The sequence below is a fragment of the Ornithorhynchus anatinus genome, chromosome 18 (assembly GCF_004115215.2).
Source record: "Ornithorhynchus anatinus isolate Pmale09 chromosome 18, mOrnAna1.pri.v4, whole genome shotgun sequence".
Lineage (NCBI taxonomy): Eukaryota > Metazoa > Chordata > Mammalia > Monotremata > Ornithorhynchidae > Ornithorhynchus > Ornithorhynchus anatinus.
In genome coordinates this window covers 23986206-24008891 of record NC_041745.1, presented here as the reverse complement: position 1 = coordinate 24008891, position 22686 = coordinate 23986206, and the positions used below count along the sequence as shown (strand labels likewise).

Genomic DNA, 22686 nt, shown 5'->3' with positions numbered 1-22686 from the left:
TTGTAAAAGGGGGGTTGACGGTAAGCCCTGTGTGGGGCAGGGACTGTGTCCAACCCGATCATCTTATAACCCCCCCCAGTGCTCAGTACGGTGCCTGGCACAAAGTAAGAGCTCAACGAATACTATTAAAAAAAGAATTAATTAAAAGTGAGCTTTCGTTTTTCCCTTCGTAGCTTCAACACCCGAGGTTTTCAGGCACAAAGGGCGTCACAGGTAGCCTACCACCTCCTTTGAATTTCGAACGGGATTAGAGGAGGAGCTAAAATGGTAGCTCCATCTCTTGCCCCGTCAAGAGTTTGCTGCAGGGACTAGACGGGGGGGTCTGGTGCGCGAGGAGTTCACAGTCTACAGGGCGAGACCGATGTTGAAATATATTACGAATAGGGGAAATAGTAACGGATGAGTGCTGAGGGGCTGGGGTGAGTACCAAAGTGCTTAAGGGGTACATAGCCAAGTGCGTAAGCAACACAGAGGGGAGGTCGGGTAGGGGAAATCGGGATGACCTCTTGGAGAAGATGTTATTTTAGGAGGATTTTGAAGATGAGGTGAGTGGTGGACTGTTGGATATGAAAGGAGAGGGAATTCCAAGCCAGAAGAGGTGCGTTGGCAAGAGGTCGACGGCAGGATAGAAGAGATCAAGGTAGACGTCGCTGCGAGTCGGAGACGACGCGACGGCGTAAGACGAGACACAGAGAATAGGTTGGGGTTAGAGGAGCAAAGTGTGTGGATTGGGTTGTATTCAATCAGCGAGATAGGGTAGGAGGAAGACAGCTGGTCGAGAAGGACCGGACAGACCTTAGAGGACTGACTGTCAGGTCAGGGGGAAGCATCTGATTTCCAAGGCCAGACCGCATCCGGACCGGATGCCTGAGGAGAACCAGAAGGAAAGCAGAGAAGAAGAAGGAGGCACTCTACTTTTTGAGACTTTTGTTTTCTCTTCCTCCTTCTTCCATTCCTTTCCTTCCCCCCATTTTTTCCTCCCCAGGCACCTCAAAGCACCACCCACAATGTCCTGCCCCGCCAAAGCTACACTCTCAAATTTGTTGACGTCCCAGAACCCAGCATGGGTGTGGTGGGCACGGGGAAAGCCTGGCCCCTGCTCCATCTGGTCACTATCTCTGACTCCCAGGCCCTTCTTCTTTCCACTGGGCCTAGCTGCTTCTCAAACTGTTGAGTTTGAGGTGATGGCCCTGCCATCTTAAACCATTTACTCATCAATGGCTCCTCGGCCTCCAATTCCAAACAAGCCCAGATATTTCTTATCCTGGATACATCCTCCGTTTCCAGCTATCGCCCCCATCGCCTTCCTACCGTTCCTCTCCAAACTCCTCGAAGGAGAAAAACGGAGCCTCGAGGTGCTTAGGCTGGGGCAGAATAAAGTGCTAAAGGTAGGTACTCTTGCAAGTAGTTTGGACAGTGTTCTACACAGAGTAAGCACTCAAATATCATTGACTGATATATAGGTAGGGGTAAAGTGAACTCAGCTTAATGATCTGACTGGAAATTAACTCCTCTTATCCTTTGTAAAACTGGGCTCACTTTATTCCTTTAGCAACTTTCTTATAGTAACAACTAGTTGGAAAACTTTAATAGTAGAGGTCGTTCTATAGTGGTAGTAATTAAGCAGTTACTGCGTGCAAAACCCTGGGACAGAACAACACAGAAGAGACATAGACAGGACCCCTGATCCTTACAGGAAAAGCAGTGGGAGGACGGGGTTTGGGTGGGAGGATGAGGAGCTCTAATTTGGACATGTTAAATTGGAGGTGTCGGCAGGACATCCAAGAAGAGATGAACTGAAGCTAGGAGGAAATTTGGGACTGCTGAGAAGAAGAGAGGTCGGGGCTGGAGAGGTAGATTTGGGAACCATCTGCCAAAAGATGGACGTTGAAACTAAGGGAGCGAATGAGTTCTCCAAGGGAATGGGTGTAAATGGAAAATTCAAGAACTGAATCTAGAACTGAGCCTCTAGGGACTCCCAGAGTCAGGGGGTGGGAAGCAAAGGAGAAACCCGCGAAAGAGAGTGGGGAGGAAGGGCCAGAGATAGGAAAACCAATTAAGTTACAGTATTTGGCATCAGGAGGGAAGCTGGAGTCCGGAGATAACCAAGAGTGGCTACTTGAGTGATAATAATAATAATGATATTCGTTAAGCGATTACTCTGTGCCAAACACTGTTCTAACCACTAGGTATATACAAGATGATCAGGTTGCCCCACGTAGGGCTCACATCTTAATCCCCAGTTTACAGATGAGGTAACTGAGGCACAGAGAAGTTAGGTGACTTACTTAAGGTCACACAGTAGACAAGTGGCGGAGTTTGCCCCTCACCCACCTTTGGAGAAAGAAGTCTTTCTTACTGGATGTGATAGGAGGTTAAGTGCAAGGGTTTATGTGTGAATTAATGGTTTGGAGTTGGGGTAGGCATGGATGGTTAGAAGCCAGGTCAATCTAATCTTTGCTACCTGAAGTTCAAAAAATGGCTCCGTTCCTCTCTCCATAGGTATCACCCGAGCCTGGCTGCATCCTACTCTCTCTCACCCGCCTCTAACTGCCCGCTTGCTGAACCCAAGCAAGGGAGCACATTACGGAGGGGGCTTGGGCACCGTTCCCATGTGCCTCTGAGAAAGAGAAAAAAAGGCACCCCCACCAAAAAAAAGTCCCAGCTGCCCCGCCATGGCCCCTACTCCTAACCCTACCGGAGGGAGGATGGGTTCTAGTAGTTTAGAGTTTAGGCCAGGCCACCTAGTGAAGGTAGTAAGCACTTACTAGGTGCTAATAATAACTGTGGTTTTTAAGTGCTTACTATGTAGCAAGCACTGTACCAAGCACTGGGGTGGATTCGAGTAATCAGGTTGGACACAGTCCCCCTCCGGCATGGGACTCGCTGTCTTAATCTCCATTTTATAGATGAGGGAATGGAGGCACAGAGAAGTAAAGTGACTTGCCCAGGGCCACACAGCAGACAGTGGCGGAGTCTGGATTAGAACCCGTGACGTTCTGACTCCCAGGCCCGTGCTCTATCCACTAGGCCATGATTTGCTTTGAAGAAGAGCACTGTGCTAAGTGCTGGGGTAAAAATGAGAAATCTAATGGTGTCCCTTTCCCACAAGGTGCTCAGAATCTAATCGGAGGAAATGGCCAGTCAATTCAATTGGATTTACTGAGCGCTTAATTTGTGCAGAGCACTTTACTAAGCACTTGGGTGAATACAAGATAGCTGGTAGACACATTCCCTGCTCACAAGGAACTTACAGTCAAGAACAATAAATTAGGAATTAAGCCAACCAAGGTGATCTTACAATAAGCAGCACTGGAGGGTGTATCCTCAGAATCTTTACCCACTCCACTCTTGAAAACTATAAACTATAAGTACTCACCCAAGCACTTAATGCGATGTACTGCCTATAATAAATCGGTGTTCCCAAAGTACTTTGGCTGATGATAGTCCTTAGTTACAACGGCCTCCATCTCCTCAGCATTCTGAAAGATCTAAAAGCAGGCTTTCAGCATGGTGGCTCTGCCCCAGACTACAACTAACGATTAAGGATTAACGAACCACTTCTGTTCACCAGTAACTAAACTTTTCAACACTACCATTGAGCAGGGAATGTGTCAAATTTTATATGGTCCTTCCCCAAGTGCTAGTACAGTGCTCTGCTCACAGTAAGCGCTCGATAAATATGATTGAATGAATATTATTGTCCTTTTCTTTCCTTTCCCCACCGGCCTCCATCACAGCCGCGGAGGTTTGCATATAAAAATTGGGACTTCGTGGGTTTCGGTACTAAGTTCTGGGTCCCGCTGTACTATGTCGCCAGTCGATCAAACAGTGGTATTTACTGAGACCTTACTATGTGCAGAGCACTAAACTAAGCATTTGGGAGAATACAATGCAATAGATTTGGCAGACACAATTCTTGCCCTCAAAGAAATACAGTCTCATGGGGGAGACAGACATTAAATTATGAGTAGGAGAAACAGCAGGGAATAAGGATAAAAATAATGATTGTGGTATTGGTTAAGCACTTACTCCGTTCCAAACACTGTTCGAAGTACTTGGGTAGCTACAAAATAAACAGACCAACACTCGTCCGACGCTCTGAAAAATCACACCACCTCCAGGATGTCTTCCCTGACTAAGCTCTCCTTTCCCCTTCCCACCCTCCCCTCTGCGTACTTAAGACGTGTGCCCTTAAAGCACTTGATATTCACCCCACTCTCTGTACCGCACCCCTTATTTATGTGCAGAGACATAATTAATTTTAATGTCCGTCTACCCTTCTAGACTGTTAGCTCCTGGCAAGATATGTGTCCACCAACTCTACTGTATTTTACTCTCCCAAGCACTTAGAACAGTGCTCTGCACACAGTAAGCACTCAATAAATACCAGTGATTGACTGGCAAGATACTACAGAGGAATCCAGAATTTAGCAATGGAACTAATATAGCCCAAGTCTCTGTAACACAGAGCGATTCTTAAATCTATTTCCCCCTACTTCTTGATTTGTCAGGGTTTTCAGAGATCAGAAAGGTCCCGTTCAATAATAGATGCAAAAAAACCTTAGTAAATGGATGAAACGATATGCTTTTCTATCAGTAGGATTTTAAACCATTATAAACTGAAAATAAAGTACAATTTTATTCAGTTTTTTGAATTGTTTTCAACTTAGTTGCTACACACACATTCATATAAAACCAAATCAAATGCCATTTTATGGAAAAAGAACGAGAATTTTGGTAAAACAAGAACTAATTTAAAATGTCACACCTTTTCTTTTGACGGGTCCTTATGCCAAATGATACAACAAGGCTTTCATAATAAAATATGAAACACATTCTCTTCAGCTTACTGCGAGATGGCTAAACTCCTTAACTATCCCAATAAACATTACCTGTTAAACCTAAAATACTCTGTAGAACAAAATACCTCTGCAGAGAAATGAATGTACAAGTCTTTTTATTTACAGCAAAAGATGGGCTAAAAATTCTTAAAGCCTACCTTTATAAAAAACGAAAGATTTTATGACCTTGGTCATTCAATTCCTTTTGGAGACTTGGAGATGAATCACTGCATTCAATCCGTGAACTGTACTATTAACAAACTCATCTTTTAAACAATATTCAACCACTCTGTAGCATTAGTGCTGCTTATTGACACATCCAGAAATTTCTCTGGTTTTGAAATATAAACTAGCCAGGAAGAAGAAACTTTGGTACATAGCACACTTTGTAAAGGCAGGGGTGTATGACTTTGTGACCGTTCCATGATACACTCTGTTCTCTTATAATGGGGTTGCATTCTTCTGTCACCCCACTTCCAGGAAAATTGATATTGTAGTACTCACCCCACGTCAGAAAATTGCTCTCCTGGGCACGACCATTTCTTCCGACACCCCATGCAGGCAGATGTCCCTGGCCAGAAGAATGGAAGGTTCCCTAATCCTGCCATCCATACTGAAAATAAACAATCTGATCCAACCCAGTCTCTTTTGGATGGTGGTCTGTAGCCCGGGCATGCTTCGAAATGCCGACTATCTTCTCCTGTGTTCCCTTTCTGCTTCATATTTTTAAGCAGCTCTTTTGCTATCCCAGTTGATAGTGCAGAAGTATAGTAAGAGTTGTCTTTTGGTTTCAAGATGACGAACCCATGTTGAGAAGGCACCCACGAGTGTCACTGAGTTAGAAATTCATGCACACTTTGCTCCACAAAAACCTTTTCTGACCCCTTGATATCGGGTGCCATGATAAAGAGGGGAAATGCATGTTTTTCCATTGGCAGGACTCAAGATTGAGTTGTTTGGCAGTAATGGAGATGGTTTGCGCTGATCTATCCCCACTGCGAGTTCCCCAGTAGGGAGAAGGAATGCAGGCTGTGGTCATAGAATAGAAGACCGCTAAGATCTTTAAATCACGCACGTATCTTTAAATTACATATTATAGATGACATTCATACAAGCGTCCTTCTCCCCCTCGAAACCGTAAGCTCGCTGGGGGCGTGAAATGTGTCCGCTTACTCTGTCGTACCGTACTCTTCCAAGAGCTTAGTACAGTGCTCTGAACATAGAAGTGTCTGATTGAAAATCTCAACGGCAGCAGAGAGCACTGCAGAGTGCAAAAACAGGAGCAGCTTTCAAAAGCTGGAAGGAGAGGAAAGGATAATTTTGTGCAAACTCTGCTCTTTATTTTTAGTCACAACAAGTATTATTAGTAATTGACTTGCTTCTTCTTTAGACTATTAGAGCATAGTCTCTCTATTCCCAAAGCATCTAGTACAGTGTGCGCAGGTGGGGAGGAGAGGGCCACTCTCAGCACAAATCATCATCATATGCAAAAACAACTCAAGCTAATGACCTGCAGGTGGTGGGGGACACCTTTCATTTCCCCTCTTAACCTACGATGCCTAAGAGGTGTTACGCTGAAGGTCAGAACTACTAAAAGTGCACAGATATATTTTCACGGACAGTATGTGCAACTTTGGTTTGATTTGGTTTCTCCTTTGGTAGAAGGAAAACTCTAATACAGCGCTCCGCACCTATAGACAATCAATCCATATTGTTGATACTGATAGGTACTCTTACACTAACATCATGGCGGTCTTTTTGTCCTTTAAGGAATGGAAATCAAATATTGCTGTTACCATCAGCAGAGAGGAGGCTGAAACAAATAAAAAAATCCTGCCGAACACAAGACGTAGTACTTCAGCATAAGTAGATTCATTTTGAATCGCACTAAATAGTTTATTTTAAAGAGCCATCAAAATTAATAAATGACTCCTCAAAATTCGGGGAGATACTTGAAACTTAAGGAAATTCAACCCAACGTTACGAAATCAAAGAGTTTCATTAATGAAACCAAAGCCTTTAGAATAGTTCATCCTTCCTCAGAAGCTATCCATTTTCCTTTCTTAGGGCATTCCCACTGTATTTAAAAGTATTACAATTGTGGAAACAATATCCCAAAGTGTGGAAGGCAGCATAGGTGAGTAGCAGGTGCTTGGGATCGGGAATCAGGAGATCCAGATTCTAGTCCTGCCCTGCCACTTGCCTAATGCATGACTTTGAGCAACTAACTTCTCTGCGCCTCAGTTCCCGCACCTGTTAAATGGAGATTCCCGTTCTTCCGCCTACTTACAGCATGAGTCCCATGTGGACCTGATGATCTTCTATCTATCCCAGTGCTTAGAAAGATGCTTGGCTCATAGTAGGTGCTCAATAAATATAACATTTATTATTAGACTGGAATGAAATACCTCTTCTCCCACTTAAATTGTGATCTCCGTGTGGGACAGAAACTGTGTCCAATTTGACTGTCTTGTATATCTACCTTTGTAGCTGTCACATGGTAGGTGTTTACTAAATACCTTCATTGTTATTAAATGTGAAGAAAATAAGGCTAAGCAGAAGAAGAAATAAGTACTATTAAAATTACGAAAAATGGGCTATAAAATAAATTCAAGATTGACAGTGAGATAGCATGCATACACCTCAGTAATATAGCCATACTACGTATCAAGCACTGTAATAAGTGCTGGGGTACATACAAGCTAATAAGGTTGGACACAGTCCTTGTCCTCTGTGGGGCTCACAGTCTTAATCCCCATTTTACAGATGAGGAAACTGAGGGCCAAGGAAGATAAGTGACTTGCCCAAGATCACACAGTAGGCAAGTGGCAGAGCTGGGAGTAGAACCCAGTCCCCCCCTTTTTTTTAATGGTATATGTTAAGCGCTTACTATGTGCCAAGCACTGTTCTAAGCGCAGGACTAGTTCTAAATCCTTCTGACTCCCAGGCCCATGCTCTAGCCACTAAGCCACAATGCTTCTCATTATTCTGTAAAGGAACAGCTCCAGTGATTTCATTTTTAGCAACAAATTTTGAGCTCGTTGTGGGCAGGAATTGATCTGTTTGTTGTTAGACTGAACTCTCCCAAGCGCTTAGTACAGTGCTTTGCATACAGTAAGCCCTCGATAAATATGATTGAATGAATGGTTAGTGCTTAATGTTGTACATACGAAACCAATCATTTTCCCCAAACAAAACCCTTGAGGAAATGAATATTTATGAAAAATTTAGTCCATAGGATTTTTAGAAAACCAGCAAAAGTCCTTAAAGTCAACCTGGCAGAAGAATTAATTAATGATTTAGAGAAAGTAACAAAATCTTTACTCTTTCAAGGAGGCCACTTTTTAAAAATGGCATTTGTTAAGCACTTACTATGTGCCAAGCACTGTAATAATAATAATAACAACAACTGTGAACTGTACAAAGCAAGCCCTGAAGTAAATACAAGATAATCAGGTCAGAAACAGATCCTGTCCCACATGAGGCTCACAGAGTAAGTAGGAAGGGAGAACAAATATTGAATCCCCATTTTAATGATGAGGAATCTGAGGCACAGAGAAGTGAAGTGATTTGCCTAAGGCTAAGTGGCGGAACTGAGATTAGAACCCAAGTCCTTTGACTCCCAGGGCCATTCTTTTTTCACTAGATGATGCCCCTTGTATTTTTTTTAATTCAGTTACTAAAGCTCTTTAACAAAAGCACTTGAAGTGAGTTGCTTAGTCAGTATTAATTTCATTTTTTGTGTCCATTTTATTTTATGCACACTCTGTTTTACTAAGGTAAATTTCCTAAAAGAGGGCTATAGTTTCAGATGTTACCACTTTTTGTGGATTACAGGGACCCAAAATGAAAGAAAAAGTATGTTTCAGGTAGCCTGGATATTTCAATACTTTTAACCAGTGTGTGCCCTTCATATCTACAAAGTTATAAAATCCAGATTTCACCACGACCAGTCCAACTGCAGCATAGACAGTGCCTCCAAGCAGTATTATTCCTCCACATAAACCTGCCTTAACCAAAGTCGTCTGATTGTTCCAGCTTTATTTTTTAAATGGTATTGGTTAAGAGCTTACTATATGCCAAGCACTTTACTAAGTGCCGGGGTAGAGAAAAGCTAATCAGGTTAGACACAGTCCATATCCCACACGGCACTCAGTCTTAATCCCCATTTTACAGAAGACGTAACTGAGGCACAGAGAAGTAACCTGCCCAATGTCACACAGCAGCCAAGTGGCAGAGCCGCGATTAGAACCCAGACCCCTCTGACTCCCAGGCCTGAGCTCTATCCACTAGACCACCCTGCTTCTCACTTGCATTGGAACAGGACAATCACCTATCAGCAGGGCTCCTCCCTTTACCCAAACATAAGCGCTCAGTACAGTGCTTTGCACACAGTAAGCGCTCAATGAATATGATTGAATGAATCTTCTATCTCAAAACAAGTTGAGTACTTGCGGGTATGTGGATTACAGTTGGTTTCTATATGTATTCAAGGCCGGAGTAGGAAGATTAAAAAAAATACCCTGGAGACTGCCATTTCCAGGAGAAAGTGAAGAAATCAAGGACTTCAGAGAGCTGCATCTTCCAAATTCATTTTAACCATTATTTTAAAAAGTTTCCTGTCTAGCCCCTCTTGGGTTTAAGGCCTATATCAAGCAGACAACAAAAAGATGCCTACATGTCCAGAGTATGCGCTGAAACAGTACAGGCCCTTGCACTAAACAGCTGATTTTTCCCTAAGGCTAAGGGGTCAACCTTGAACTTACTTCTGAGATCTAACAGTCTCCAAGTGATGAAGAGGAATTTTTAGCTACTCCAAGCTTACAGACAAGGAAACCGAGGAGAGCTGCTTTACTTACACCCACACAACAAACGTGAAAGAGTTAAGCAGTTACTATATGGCAAGCACTGCTCTAAGCAAGCCCTGGAGTAAATAGAAGATAATCAGGTCAGAAACAGATCCTGTCCTTCTTGGGGCTCACAGTGTAAGTAGGAAGGAGACTGAATCCTCATTTTACTGATGAGGAAACTGAGGTACAAAGAATTAATTATCGTATTTATTGTGTGCAGGGAAAGTACAACAATTTGACACATTCCCTGTCCAAAATGAGCTTAGAGAAGTGACTTGCCCAAGGTCCCACAGGTGGCATGTGTTCAAGAAGTGGTGTGGTCTAACAGAGAGAGCACGGGCCCAGGAGTCAGAGGACCTGGGTTCTAATCCTGGCCCAACCATATGTCAACTGCGTGATTTGGGGCACGTCACTGCTCTGCGCCTGGTTACCTCACTTTAAAATGGGGATTAAGGCTGTGAACCCCATGTGGGACATGGATTGTGTCCAGCCTGATTAGCCTGTATCTCTCCCCGTGCTCAGTATGGCGCCTGGCACGTTGTAAGCACTCAAAAAATACCAAAACAAAGAGTTAGAATGAAAACTTTAGGGTTTCATTCTGCCAACAGAAGCTAGTATATAAACTCTCCAAACTTTCTTCCTTCAGGTCATGCCTTTATTCATAAACCCTGCTTGGGTCTGCAAGTTCTGAAGTCCCATACCACGGAAAAGTACTCTTGCAAAAACCACACAGAATGAACTTTAACCCAGGAACGAGAGTAGTTCACTTTGTTTCATCTAAAAAACAAAAGTTATAGCCCTTTGCTAGTCTAGATTTAAGACTGAATATCTGGCCTGGGATTTCTCTGTACACTCAGAGATCAGAATATCCCAGAAGATTTCAGGGAAGCAAATGTTCTTGGATGTCCAGGTCAAGGTCCAGGCATCACACTACCTACTGTAGTCTCCCAAAACACTGAAATTAAACTCAACCCCAAAAAGCTGTGCAGTGAAGGAGAGAAGCCCAAAGCAACGGAGTTTTGGGTGACGCGGGGAGAGTAAGGAAGTGAAGAGAGTCTCGGGGACTTCGATAACACTGCAATTCCACCAACAGCAACCAAGCGTGTACAGACCCAGTGTGGTTTCCGTCAACCTCTTCCAAAATCCCCCGATACATTCAGAGGATCCTAGAGAGTTTTCAGCGGATTATGCAAACATCCAAAATACAGAATTTAGACCGACAGGTGGGACAAGGCACTTGACTCGAGAGCCAGGTTTCGGGGTGTTGCTGATCCTGCCGGCTGGCAAACCATTTGCCCATGCAAGTGAGGCACCACATAGGCCGGCAGTAACACTGTTGGCATTCTCCCTCTGACTCTTCTTGGCAAGTCTTCACCAGCTTGATGTTGGCGCTCATCTGCATACAACCGATACAAGGCTCCAGTTCCTTTAATCAGAGCAAGTTGTAAAAAGAAAGAAAAATGAAAAAGGGCCAAGTGATTACTCCCTTCCCCATCGTATTTGTAAGCCCCTTGTTTTTTTAAGCATTTATTAGGTATTCCTGGTCCTTCATAATAAAAGCGAAGAGGAGAGGGAACAGGAATGTGGGAAGGGAATGTGTTCAGCCAATTATTATTATAATTCCTATGGTCCTCAGGCACTTACTACGTTCCAAGTACTGGGGTGGATACAAGTTAAAAAGGTTGGACACAATCCCTGTCCCACATGGGGCTGACGGTCTTAATCCCTATTTTACATATGAGGTAACTGAGGCCCAGAGAAGTTAAGTGACTTGCCCCAGGTCACACAGAAGACACGTGGCAGAGCTGAGAAGCCGATTATTTATTCATTCCAGTTATTTCCTAATATTTGATAGTTCCCGGTGCAAGGCAAAGCCTTACTCTAAGAAACTTGAAAATATCGGAAAATACATATTTAACGTTACCGCAAAGCCAATTATTTACAGGGAACATGTATTACCGCAAAGCCAATTATTTACAGGGAACATGTACTTATATCAGAAACAAAAACGGTCCACTTAGAGTGTAAGGTATAATTTTCTTTTTTTAAAGTCATTCTGATTATTCTGTCAAACACATTGCCACCAGGGCCTGGAATACTTAAAATCTCAGGTATGGAATGACAGAATAGAATGAAAACTTCCGAAATGTTGTCTAGACAATGTGGGGGTGTCTGAGGAAGGACTGATTCCTGAAGCTCCCATTTATTGCTTCTTTGATTTCTTTTTTGACATTCGAAGTGAATAATTCAAAGAAAACCTCATCCTAGAAGTTGTAAATTTCTCAAGAGCAGAGTAAATGTCTCTTTTGTTCCTTGTATTTTCCTCACTGTCTCAAACAGTGCACCGTAGGCTCACCGTGGGCAGGGAACAGGGAACCAACTCTGTGGGGCTGTACTCTCCCAAGCACTTAGTACAGTGCTCTGCACATAGTAAGCACTCAAATACCACTGATGACCACACACAGAGGGCACTCAAAACGAAACAACAGAAGAGCAGACACTGGATGATCTGCAAGTCTTCTGGAGTGAGGATTACCTGAGCCAAATCACCAGGAGTCATAGTATCCTAGGGCTCTGAAGAGGCGCAGAAGATTATTTAGTCAAAGATCCTACTTCCAAGCAGGTAAATAACTACACCATAATAGTGCTTTTTTCTTAGTTTTCCAGGAATGGAGAGTTCACAACTTCCCTTGGTAGCTCGATCCAGCACTTTATCACCCTGACAGTTGAGAAATTGATCCAAATATCCAGTTAAAAGTTCTAAGTCCCTACTACTTCAGTGCATTAATACTCCCCTCATATTAGGTGCTTCAGAGTACAGCAAAGGCAATCTTTGTGTGCACAATGTGGGACGAATTAGCAATTGCCCACTGATCTTTTCAATCAACAGACATGGCTAAGATCCCTTATATTCCAACAGCTAGGGCACTCAAATATCCAGAAACAATGCAGCCTCCTGAAAAACTGTTCCAGAAGGAATAGTGTAAGGGCAGGGACTGTCTCTATCTGTTGCCGACTCGTACATTCCAAGCGCTTAGTACAGTGCTCTGCACATAGTAAGCGCTCAATAAATACTATTGAATGAATAGTGTAGGCACTGGGAGATACAGGCTTATGAAAAAATATCGGTGAATCCCCACCTGATTGCTGGGCACTGAGTATGCCTGGTTTCTTTCCACCAGAGATGTAAATGTATCTAAGAATAGGTCACTGAGGCTTTGGCGGATCACAACATTAGCTGCATTGCGGATAGGAGCACGGAGCTTTTCCTTCAACTCGCCATATTCGGTAGAATTCAACCTGAATTTAAAAAAAAGATGAGAAGCTATCATTACATCCATCCACTCTGGGGGAAAAAACCCCCCACCTCATTATCATTTAAAGTCACTGGAATTTATTACGTGTTCGCACGCACACATTCTCTAGGAGGTTACGATCTAAAACATAAAACAAGAATGGGAATGAAAAGAGGTCTAGCAGACAACTGTAGTATTAAAAATCAACTAATGAACTGCGATATAACCTTAAAGTCTAGATGTATTTATTCAGTGCTTATATTTGTACACTACATCAAGTCTTTAGGTACTTAATCTTAAGTCTTAGGACAGGGGAGAGATAAACTTACATTCTAAACTATATTATACACATTCACTTATAAGTCTTGACATAAATCCTGAACTGGATGATATGACCAGGGAAATAGGCAGTCTTCATTTGGTGCAAGTCAATTCATTCAATTGTATTTACCGAACGCTTACTGTGTGCAAAACACTGTGTCAGAAGGGTACCGTCAATCTCAAGTCTAATATTTTTCATCAGAATGCTGAGTTGTGGATATTTTCACCTTGTGGTTTGCGGCAATGTCCTAAACTAATGGTAACAATAAGAATGATGATAATAATAAGTACTATTACTAATAATACTAATGATAACTGTATTTGTTAAGCTCTTACTATGTGGCAAACACTGAACATAGCACTAGGGTACATACAAGATAATCAGGTCCCACAAAGGGCTCACAGTCTAATAGTAAGCATTGAATCCCTATTTTACAGATGAGGTAAATGAGGCCTAGTGAAGTGATGCGAATTGCCCAAGGTCCCACAGCAGACACGTGGCGGAGCTGGGATTAGAACCCACGTCCTCTGACTCCCAGGCCCGGGCTCTTTCCACTAGACCCCGCTGCTTCTCAAGGCTTTCTTTAGGGTCCAAGGGCATCGTCTCTGGTGCCCTCTAGACTGTAAGCTCACTGTGGGCAAGGAATGTGTCGGCTTCTTGTTGGATTGTGCTCTCCCAAGCGCTTGGTACAGTGCTCTGCATGGGCACGTCACTCCCCTTCTTAAAAACCTCCAGTGGTTGCCTCTCAACCTCCGCACAAAAGAAAAACTTCTCACTCTAGGCTTTGAGGCTCTCCATCACCTTGCCCCTTCCTACCTCTCCTCCCTTCTCTCTTTCTACCGCCCACCCCGCACGCTCCGCTCCTCTGCCGCCCACCTCCTCACCGTCCCCCGTTCTCGCCTATCCCACCTTCGACCCCCCGGACCACGTCCTGCCGCGGTCCCGGAACGCCCTCCCTCCTCACCTCCGCCAAACTAATTCTCTTCCCCTCTTCAAAACCCTACTTAGAGCTCACCTCCTCGAAGAGGCCTTCCCAGACTGAGCTCCCCTTTCCCTCTGCTCCCTCTACCCCCTGCTTCACCTCTCCGCAGCTAAACCCTCTTCTCTCCCCTTTCCCTCTGCTCTTCCCCCCTCCCTTCCCTTCCCCTCAGCACTGTACTCGTCCGCTCAACTGCGTATATCTTCACTACCCTATTTATTTTGTAAATGAGATGTACATCACCTTGATTCTATTCATTTGCTACTGTTTTAATGAGATGTTCTTCCCCTTGATCCTATTTATTGCTATTGTTCTTGTCTGTCCGTCTCCCCCGATTAGACCGTAAGCCCGTCAAAGGGCAGGAGCTGTCTCTATCTGTTACCGATATGTACATTTCAAGCCTTAGTACAGTGCTCTGCACATAGTAAGTGCTCAATAAATACTACTGAATGAATGAACGAATGAACAATAAGCGCTCGATACTGAGTGAACAAATGAGTTGCAGCAACTCCAGCTTGGGTGTCCCAGCTTCCTAGTCCCACAGGGTAACCTAAGTGGTAGTGGGGCCAAAAACAGTGAAAATGCAGCAGGGAGGGTAGGTTCATTCGCTGTGTGTCTACTGGGTACAGAATACTATGTAGACATCTGGGAGGGTAAAATAGAAGTGAGAGACCGTCTCAAGGGTCCTCTGACCATCTTCTCCCTTTCAATTAATTGATCGATGGTATTTATAGAACGCCTTTCTGTGGGCAGAACACGATATAAAGTGCTCAGGAGAGACTCTGCCAAGAGTCTATGTGACCTTGGGCAGGGCACTTCACTTTTCTAGGTCTTGGTTACCTCATATGTGAAATGGGGATTAAGACTGTGAGCCCCCTGTGGGGCAGGGACTTTTTCCAACCCTATTATCTTCCATCTACCTCAGCGCTTAGAATAGTGCCTGGCACACAGTAAGCGTTTAACAGGTATTATTCCTATTACAATAGAACAGAGTTGGTAGACCTGTCCCAGCCTACAACGAGCTTACAGTCTGTACCTTCTCCATCTCTTCCTTTTCTTTCTCTCCACATTTTCAACACTCACCCTCTCAAAAATACCTGGCCACAACTTGAAAAGTTGGCACTCCTGTCAATATCAAGTCGAGATTTTCACAAATGACAATGATTGACCTAACTCTAATTCTCCCTCCTCTCACATGCCCGTGATTTTTCTTTGGATCCCGATTGACTTCAAGTGCTGTGAGAAGATAATCAAGTCTAAACATACTAATGATAATAATGACGATGGTAATAACAATAAAAAGATGCCCATAGGTTTCTAAAGCAGGTAATTCAAAATAAGCTTTCTCCTTAGACTGTGAGCCTTATGTGGGACAGGGACCGTATCCTTCGTGACTGACCTCTATCTGTCCCGGCTCTTAGAACGGTGCTTGACCCAAAGTGAGTGCTTAACTACCCTGAACAGTAATAGCAACAGAGGTGCTTCTGAAGTGACCATACGCCAAACCCATTTAATCTGTACTATTGAATCAAACTAGATTGTAGGACTTGGATATGTATTACCTTTCCATGGTGGGCAGAGAACATGTCTACCAATTCTGTCGTATTATACTCTCCCAAACTCTTCGTATATTGCTCTGCATACAGTAAGCATTTAATAAATACCATTGATTGATTTTGAAATTCACACTGTAGAGGCATCCCAAGTAGTACTTCTCAGTGAGCATTAAAATTAGGAGAAAAACTGTGCCTTTCAAGCTTCAACTACCGGATTTCAAAACCACTCTCGGCAATTACTCAGAACCCGACCCTCACCCATTTTCAGCCCACGTCCCACCACCTCACAATATACTGTGGCCGAAACCTAGATGGGCACTAAGGATGACGCAGATTTGAATTCAAACCCCACCCTAAGGATCTAAACGTGAAGTTACGTTCTTCATGTTTTTTAGGTTAGACTGACCCCTTATTTAAGAACTGACCACTCTTATTTTCCATCCAAACTTAAAATTAATTGAGGGCTGCTGAAGAGGCAACAGCTAAAGCAAGGAAGAAGGTAAATACTGTTCAGAACCCAAAGAACCATCATCATCATCATAATAATGTTATTTGTTAAGCGCTTAGTACGTGCCAGGCACTGATTCCAGATAATCGGGTTGGACACAGTCCTTGTCCCGCATAGGACTCTCAGTCTTAATCCTCATTTTACAGATGAGGGAACTGGGGCAAGGGGCTCACAGTCCAAGTCAGAGGAAGGACAGTTACTCAAGCCCTGTTTTACAAAGAAGGCAACCGAGGCATGGAAATGTTAAGTGACTTGCCCAAGGCCTCACAGCAGACAAATGATAGAGCCGGGATTAAAACCCAGAGCCTCTGGCACCCAGGTCTGTGCTCCTACTACTAGGCCACACCGCTTCCACCTTTCGGTCCATTAAAGTCAAAACCTAATTTGTCTCCTAGGTTCCTTCAGCGTTTCCCATCAAACGTGATTGGCTCAAGTCCCCGAGGACAGCGCCAACAAACCGAAATGCAACCCGACACGGAGAGGGTTCCGTATTTACCGGATATCAAAGGCTTTCACGTAGGGATGAACGCTGGCCACGCTGATGGTGAGAAACTGTACCGGCAAATTGGAATCCGGCGAGAGCTCGTGCTGCTGCGAATCCGTTACGGTCAGGTGGATGTCCTGCTGCTGAGCAATGTGCACGTGATACGTGGTCACTTTCATCACCCACGTGTCCGTCACGATCACCCTGGCTCCGGGCGCCCCCGTGGCAAACTTGTCGATCCGCCGGAATTCCGTATTGATGGAAGTAGCCACCGACTGCCAGCCGTTCGGCGGGAGGGCGAAAAGGGCTATGGTCCTGGCTAGTGGGTGGTTAGCCCACTTGTTCCTCGACCAGTAAAAGGCCAAGGTGCCGGCGATCGTGGGAAAAGCCACGGCGAGCATCAGGAACAATCTCCAGCCGTCCGGGAGATGGACGAGACGGTGCAGTTGCTTCTCCGGGGCCGCAAAGCACATTCCGATGTAATATCCTGCAAGGAAGAAGATTTTAGTCTTAGAAAGGGCAAAACTGTGAATCCTGACTTCTGATGATTTGTGCCTGCTCTCCAGCAATCCTAAAGATCTTTGTCATTCCAAGAGAGGCCCTTTGGGTAGGCACGGGGATGCGCTGGCATTTCAGACTTTTCCCAGGAAAGGAGTATCATCTCCGTTATTCCAAAACACTCTATTCTCAAAGCATCATTAGACACACAGCAGCAGAACTGGGCAGTTCACTCTAGTACATCTACTCAGTCATTTTTCTTCATTCCTTTAACTGGGGTTCATTCATCAATTTCTCTCCTACTATACGTGGCAAGTTCCTTGAGGATGGGGTTTTCGTCTTTTACCTCTTTTGTGAAAAACCCAGACCCCTGGTATAACATTCGACTCGATAAAAACAGTTGACAATGCAGAAAAAAGCCCTTGGCTCTCCCACCAGGGACCTCGGTTCTTAACAACGGTAGGCAGTTGCATTAGACTCCTCTGACCCTTAAGTATTCCCCTGACCCACTCTCCCCCACCTTCAAAACTCTCCTAAAATCCCATTTCCTTCGAGAGGCCCTCCCTGACTAAGCTTTCATTTGGCCTACCCACCCCCTCATCCTGGGTCAGTTTAGCCCCTGGCTGTTTCCCCTTATGCCCTCTGATCCTCATCTCAGCCCCACAGCACTTGGGGCATATTCTTATATTCTACTATTTCCCCTAGCTATAATGTCTTTATTTATTTCCCCCTCAAAACCCTGTCAGACAAGTCATGGGGCTTGAGAAAATGAAGGCGGACAAATGCATCAGGAAAAAAAAGAAGGCATCTGAGCTGGATCTCTCGTTACCCAAAAAAAGATTAGGGACAGAGCAAGGTCCCAGAAATGTGACGGCAATAAAGGACGCTGAACCTTGGGACAGGGTTAAAGCTTCCCGACGCTCACTGTTGCTGCCATTTAGCGGCAAGATCGAAAACGGCGTAGAGTGGGTGAAGCATGACACAGAGAAACCCTACTCTTTTTATACACCGTAGAGAAAAATTGTCGGCTGCCTTTTTTTGTAATGGTTTTCGTAAAGTGCTTACTATGTGCCGGGCACTGTCCTGAGCGCTAGGATAGATCCCAGCTAATCAGGTTAGACGCAGTCCATGTCCCACGTGGGGCTCACCCTCTTTAATTCCCCTCTGCCCACTCCCCGGCCCCTCCGGGTTTTTGCTTTTAGTTTCTACCCCAAGCATGTAACACAGTGCTCTGAACACACAGGCGAATGAATATCGATGATGCCGATCCCTCATTTCCTCTTCTCCCACACCCTTCCGTGACGCCCTGGCACAAGCGCTTAGTACAGTGCTCTGCCCACAGCAAGCATTCAATAAATAGAGCTGAGCGTCACCCGACCTACTTGCCACACACTAGAAGCCCTCCCCCAGCTAGCCCAGGGGTCCTGCCCGGCTCCCACTCATTAGCTTGTGAGCCCTCTGAAGGACAGGGTCCGTGCCTAATTCCCTCCTATGGATCACTTTCGAGGGGTCAGCACAGTGCCCCGCACACAGTAATCACTTCATAAATATCACTACTACTCTCATTTCTCTGAATAGATCCCATGACCATATCTGCTGTGGATAACAACAGTACTTTCTTACATATTCATCTCCACTTATAAATAGCCCCTTCTGATTACAACAAAAAGGTGCACAAACAATCAATTAAAAGAGAACAGGAAATCAGGTCTGGATGGTCAAACCTCAAGGGAAAGAAGGAGTAGTTTCCAACTGTGTTTTCTTGGGTGGTTAAGTGGATGTTTTAACAGTTGGTACTAAGACCTTTCAGGAGGCCGGTCGATCGGACTTATTGAGCGGTTTGTGTGCAGGGCACTGTGCTAAGTGCTTGGGAGAGTACAATGTAACAGATTTGGCGGACCCATTCCCTGCCCACAAGGAGATCTTTACAAATATCAAGTAAATGTCACACAACCTCCGGTCTCAATAAGGCCACAGGAAGGGCTCACAGAAGCAGTGCAGCCGAGTGGAAAGGCCGGGCCTGGGGAGCAAGGGACCTGAGTTCTAATCCCGGCTCCACCGCCTGCTGTGTGACCTTGGGGAAGTCACTTAAATTCTCTGTGCCTCAACTACCGCATCTGCAAAATGGGGATTAAGACTGGGAGCCCCATGCGTGTCCCATTTGATTGCTCGTATTTACCCCTCCATTTAGCCCAGTGCCTGGCACACGCTACGCTAGCCGTGGAGAGTGCGGCCACAGTAACTCCTCCACACTCCTCCAGGGGCCGGGGTGGGGAGACCGGTGGGCGACAGGGTAGTGAGACAGAGAGAGTGTAACCAGAACTAAATAATTAATGGTATTTGCTATTTGGGTGGGCAAGGGGACGCGCTGGCATTTCAGACTTTTCTCAGAAAAGGATTATCATCTCCGTTATCCCTAAACACTCTATTCTCAGAGCATCATTAGGCACACAGCAGCAGAATTGGGCAGTTCACTATAGTACATCCACTCAGTCATTTTTCTTCATTCCTTTAACTGGGGTTCATTCATCAATTTCTCCCCGGCCCTGAGGGGGAGCAGAACGGGGCTCCGGGGAAGGTCTGATTGAGGGAGGAGCGCATCTCGTAGGGGGACCGGGTTGCCCCGGTTGTCCCGGCAGGCCTAGACCCTGAACCCGCTCCTGAGAAGCTGCGTCGGGGCAGCCTTCGGCAGGCCGGACGGACAGACGGAAGGGGAATTTAGGCTTTTGCCCCCTCAGTTAACTTGACGGCTTGGGCACTTGAGGGTGGAGAAGGAAGTGGGGAGAGAATCCCGTGTGCCCGCACTTCTCCAAACAATCAGATTAGCGGGAAACCGCCCTGCTTGCAAGTCCGAATGAGCCTGGAGCCGCCAAGGGGAATGGGCCCAGTGTCCTCCTGAGGTTCTTCTCGTCAGTTGGGGGCCGCTGATTACCTTGTATCTACCCCAGTGCTTGGCACATAGTAAGCGCTTAACGAAGACCATGATTATTATCATTATGCCCTCCGGTCTTATGTCTATTTTCCTCCTCCCTGTTCTCTTCCTCCACCTCCCTGTCCTGTCCTCTCCTCCCTTCCCTCCTCCTCCCTCTTCTCATTCTCCCTGTCCTTCTCCTCTCCCCCTCATCTTCCTCCTCCCCTCCATCTTCCATCCTCCTCCTTTTCCTATCCTCCCCCCTCCATCTTCCTCCTCCTCCCCTCTCATCTCCCTCCTCCTCTCCCAGTCCTCCTCCCATCTTCATCTTCCTCCTCATTTTCCCATCCTCCCTCCTTCCTCTCCCTGTCTTCCTCTTCCCCTCCCATCTTCATCTTCCTCCTCCTCCCCCTTCTCATGTCCCTATCCTCCCTCCTTCCTCCTCCTTCTCATTTTCCTATCCTCTCTCCTCCTCTCCCAGTCCTCCTCCCCCCTCCTTTCCATTTTCCTATCCTCCCTCCTCTCCCTCCTCCTTGTCATTTTCCTATCCTCCCTTCCAGTCCTCCTCCTCCCCCCTCCTTTTCCTATCCTCCCTCATCTTCCTCCTCCTCCTCCCCCAGTCCTCCCCCCCCCATCCTCCTCTCTGCCTCCTCCTCCTCCTCCTCCTGCCCCCTCCCCCCGCCCGCGGGGCGAGGTCGGTCCCCCCTGACCGAGGGGCAGGAGCGCGTGGAGGAGGAGGGTGGCGGTGGTCCTGCGAATGTGGTAGCGGACGAAGTCTCGGTCCTGGCTGCCGAGCCAGGCGGAGAGCAGGTTCTGCACGGTGAGGCCGGCGCCCTGGACCTCGCTGGGCGGGAAGACGAAGCAGACGGACAGCACCACGTAGGCCAGGCTGAACGTCACCTCGCCGCCGGCCATCGTCCCCGCCGCCACCACCCCGGAGGCGAGGCGAGGCGAGGCGAGGCGAGGCGAGGCGAGGCGAGGCGAGGCGAGGCGAGGCGAGGCCTCGGCTCGGGCTCGGGCTCGGGCTCGGGCTCGGCTCGGGCTCGGCCCCGGCTCGGCTTCGGTTCGGGCCCGGTTCGGCCCCGGCTCCGGCTCGGGCTCGGGCTCGGCCCCGGTTCGGCCCCGGCTTCGGCTCGGGCTCGGGCTCGGCCCCGGCTCGGCTTCGGTTCGGCCCCGGCTTCGGCTCGGCTTCGGCTCGGCCCCGGCTTCGGCTCGGCTTCGGCTCGGCTCGGGCTCGGCTGCCCGCCGTCCCGCGGCCGGTCGCCGCACCTTCCACTTCCGCTTCCGGGAGGAGGCCGCTGAGCTCTCTGGGAGATGTAGTCCGACCCCCGCCGGGCCCTTCGGACTACATCTTCAGGACCAGCCCGCCGTAAGAGTGATCATGGGGTTCGTTAAGCGTTTTCTAGGTGCCTGGCAACTGTTCTGAGCGCTGGGGTACATGGTGATAATGATAATGATAATATTTCTTCAGCACCTACTATGTGCCTGGCACTGTTCTAAGCGCTGGGGTAGATAATCATCATATAATCATCGTCATGATAATAATGACAGTATTTCTTAAGCACCTACTATGTGTCTGGCACTGTTCTAAGCGCTGAGGTAGATAATCATCATATAATCATCATCATAATGATAATAATGGTATTTCTTCAGCACCTACTATGGGCCTGGCACTGTTTTAAGCGCTGGGGTGGATAATCATCATATAATAATAATAATAATAATAATGATAATGACAGTATTTCTTAAGCACCTACTATGTGTCTGGCACTGTTCTAAGCGCTGGGGTAGTTAATAATCAAAATAATAATAATGGTATTTCTTAAGCACCTACAATGTGCCTGGCACTGTTCTAAGCGCTGGGGTAGATAATCATCATATAACCATCATAATAATAATAATGATGATAAGGATAGTATTTCTTCAGCACCTACTATGGGCCTGGCACTGTTCTAAGTGCTGGGGTAGATAATAATCATATAATCATCATAATAATAATAACAGTGATGATAATGACAGTATTTCTTAAGCACCTATTATGTGTCGTACACTGTTCTAAGCGCTGGGCTAGATAATAATCAAAATAATTATAATGGTATTTCTTAAGCACCTACAATGTGCCTGGCACTGTTCTAAGCGCTGGGGTAGATGATAATCATATAATCATAATAATAATAATAATGATGATAATGATAGTATTTCTTAAGCACCTACTATGTGCCTGGCACTGTTCTAAGCGCTGGGGTAGATTATAATCATATAATAATGTTAATAATAATAATAATGTTGGTATTTGTTAAGCGCTTACTATGTGCAGAGCACTGTTCTAAGCGCTGGGGTGGACACAGGGGAGTCAGGTTGTCCCACGTGGGGCTCACAGTCTTAATCCCCATTTTACAGATGAGGGAACTGAGGCACAGAGAAGTTAAGTGACTCGC

General features: G+C 45.9%; 1 protein-coding gene across 1 annotated transcript; it reads right to left on the bottom strand.

Moving 5' to 3' along the window:
- Positions 1–10335: 10335 nt before the first annotated feature.
- Positions 10336–21207, bottom strand: TMEM129 (transmembrane protein 129, E3 ubiquitin ligase). Its single transcript, XM_001520866.5, has 4 exons — positions 20959–21207; positions 16852–17326; positions 12835–12994; positions 10336–11120 (listed from the first exon to the last, which is right to left on the bottom strand). Exons 1-4 carry the CDS (start codon positions 21161–21163, stop codon positions 10872–10874), a joined length of 1089 nt encoding a protein of 362 aa, XP_001520916.2. The 5' UTR covers positions 21164–21207; the 3' UTR covers positions 10336–10871.
- Between the last annotated feature and the right edge of the window lie 1479 nt (positions 21208–22686).

What these genes read in the sequence shown, in the direction of transcription:
- TMEM129 (XM_001520866.5), bottom strand. Translation starts at nt 21,163, where the DNA reads ATGGCCGGCGGCGAGGTGACGTTCAGCCTGGCCTACGTGGTGCTGTCC. An exon ending in CCACGCGCTCCTGCCCCTCG is followed by an intron (nt 17,327 to 20,958) that starts GTCAGGGGGGAC and finishes TCTTCCTTGCAG; the next exon opens with GATATTACATCGGAATGTGC. An exon ending in ACTCAGTGCCCAGCAATCAG is followed by an intron (nt 11,121 to 12,834) that starts GTGGGGATTCAC and finishes CTCTGATTAAAG; the next exon opens with GAACTGGAGCCTTGTATCGG.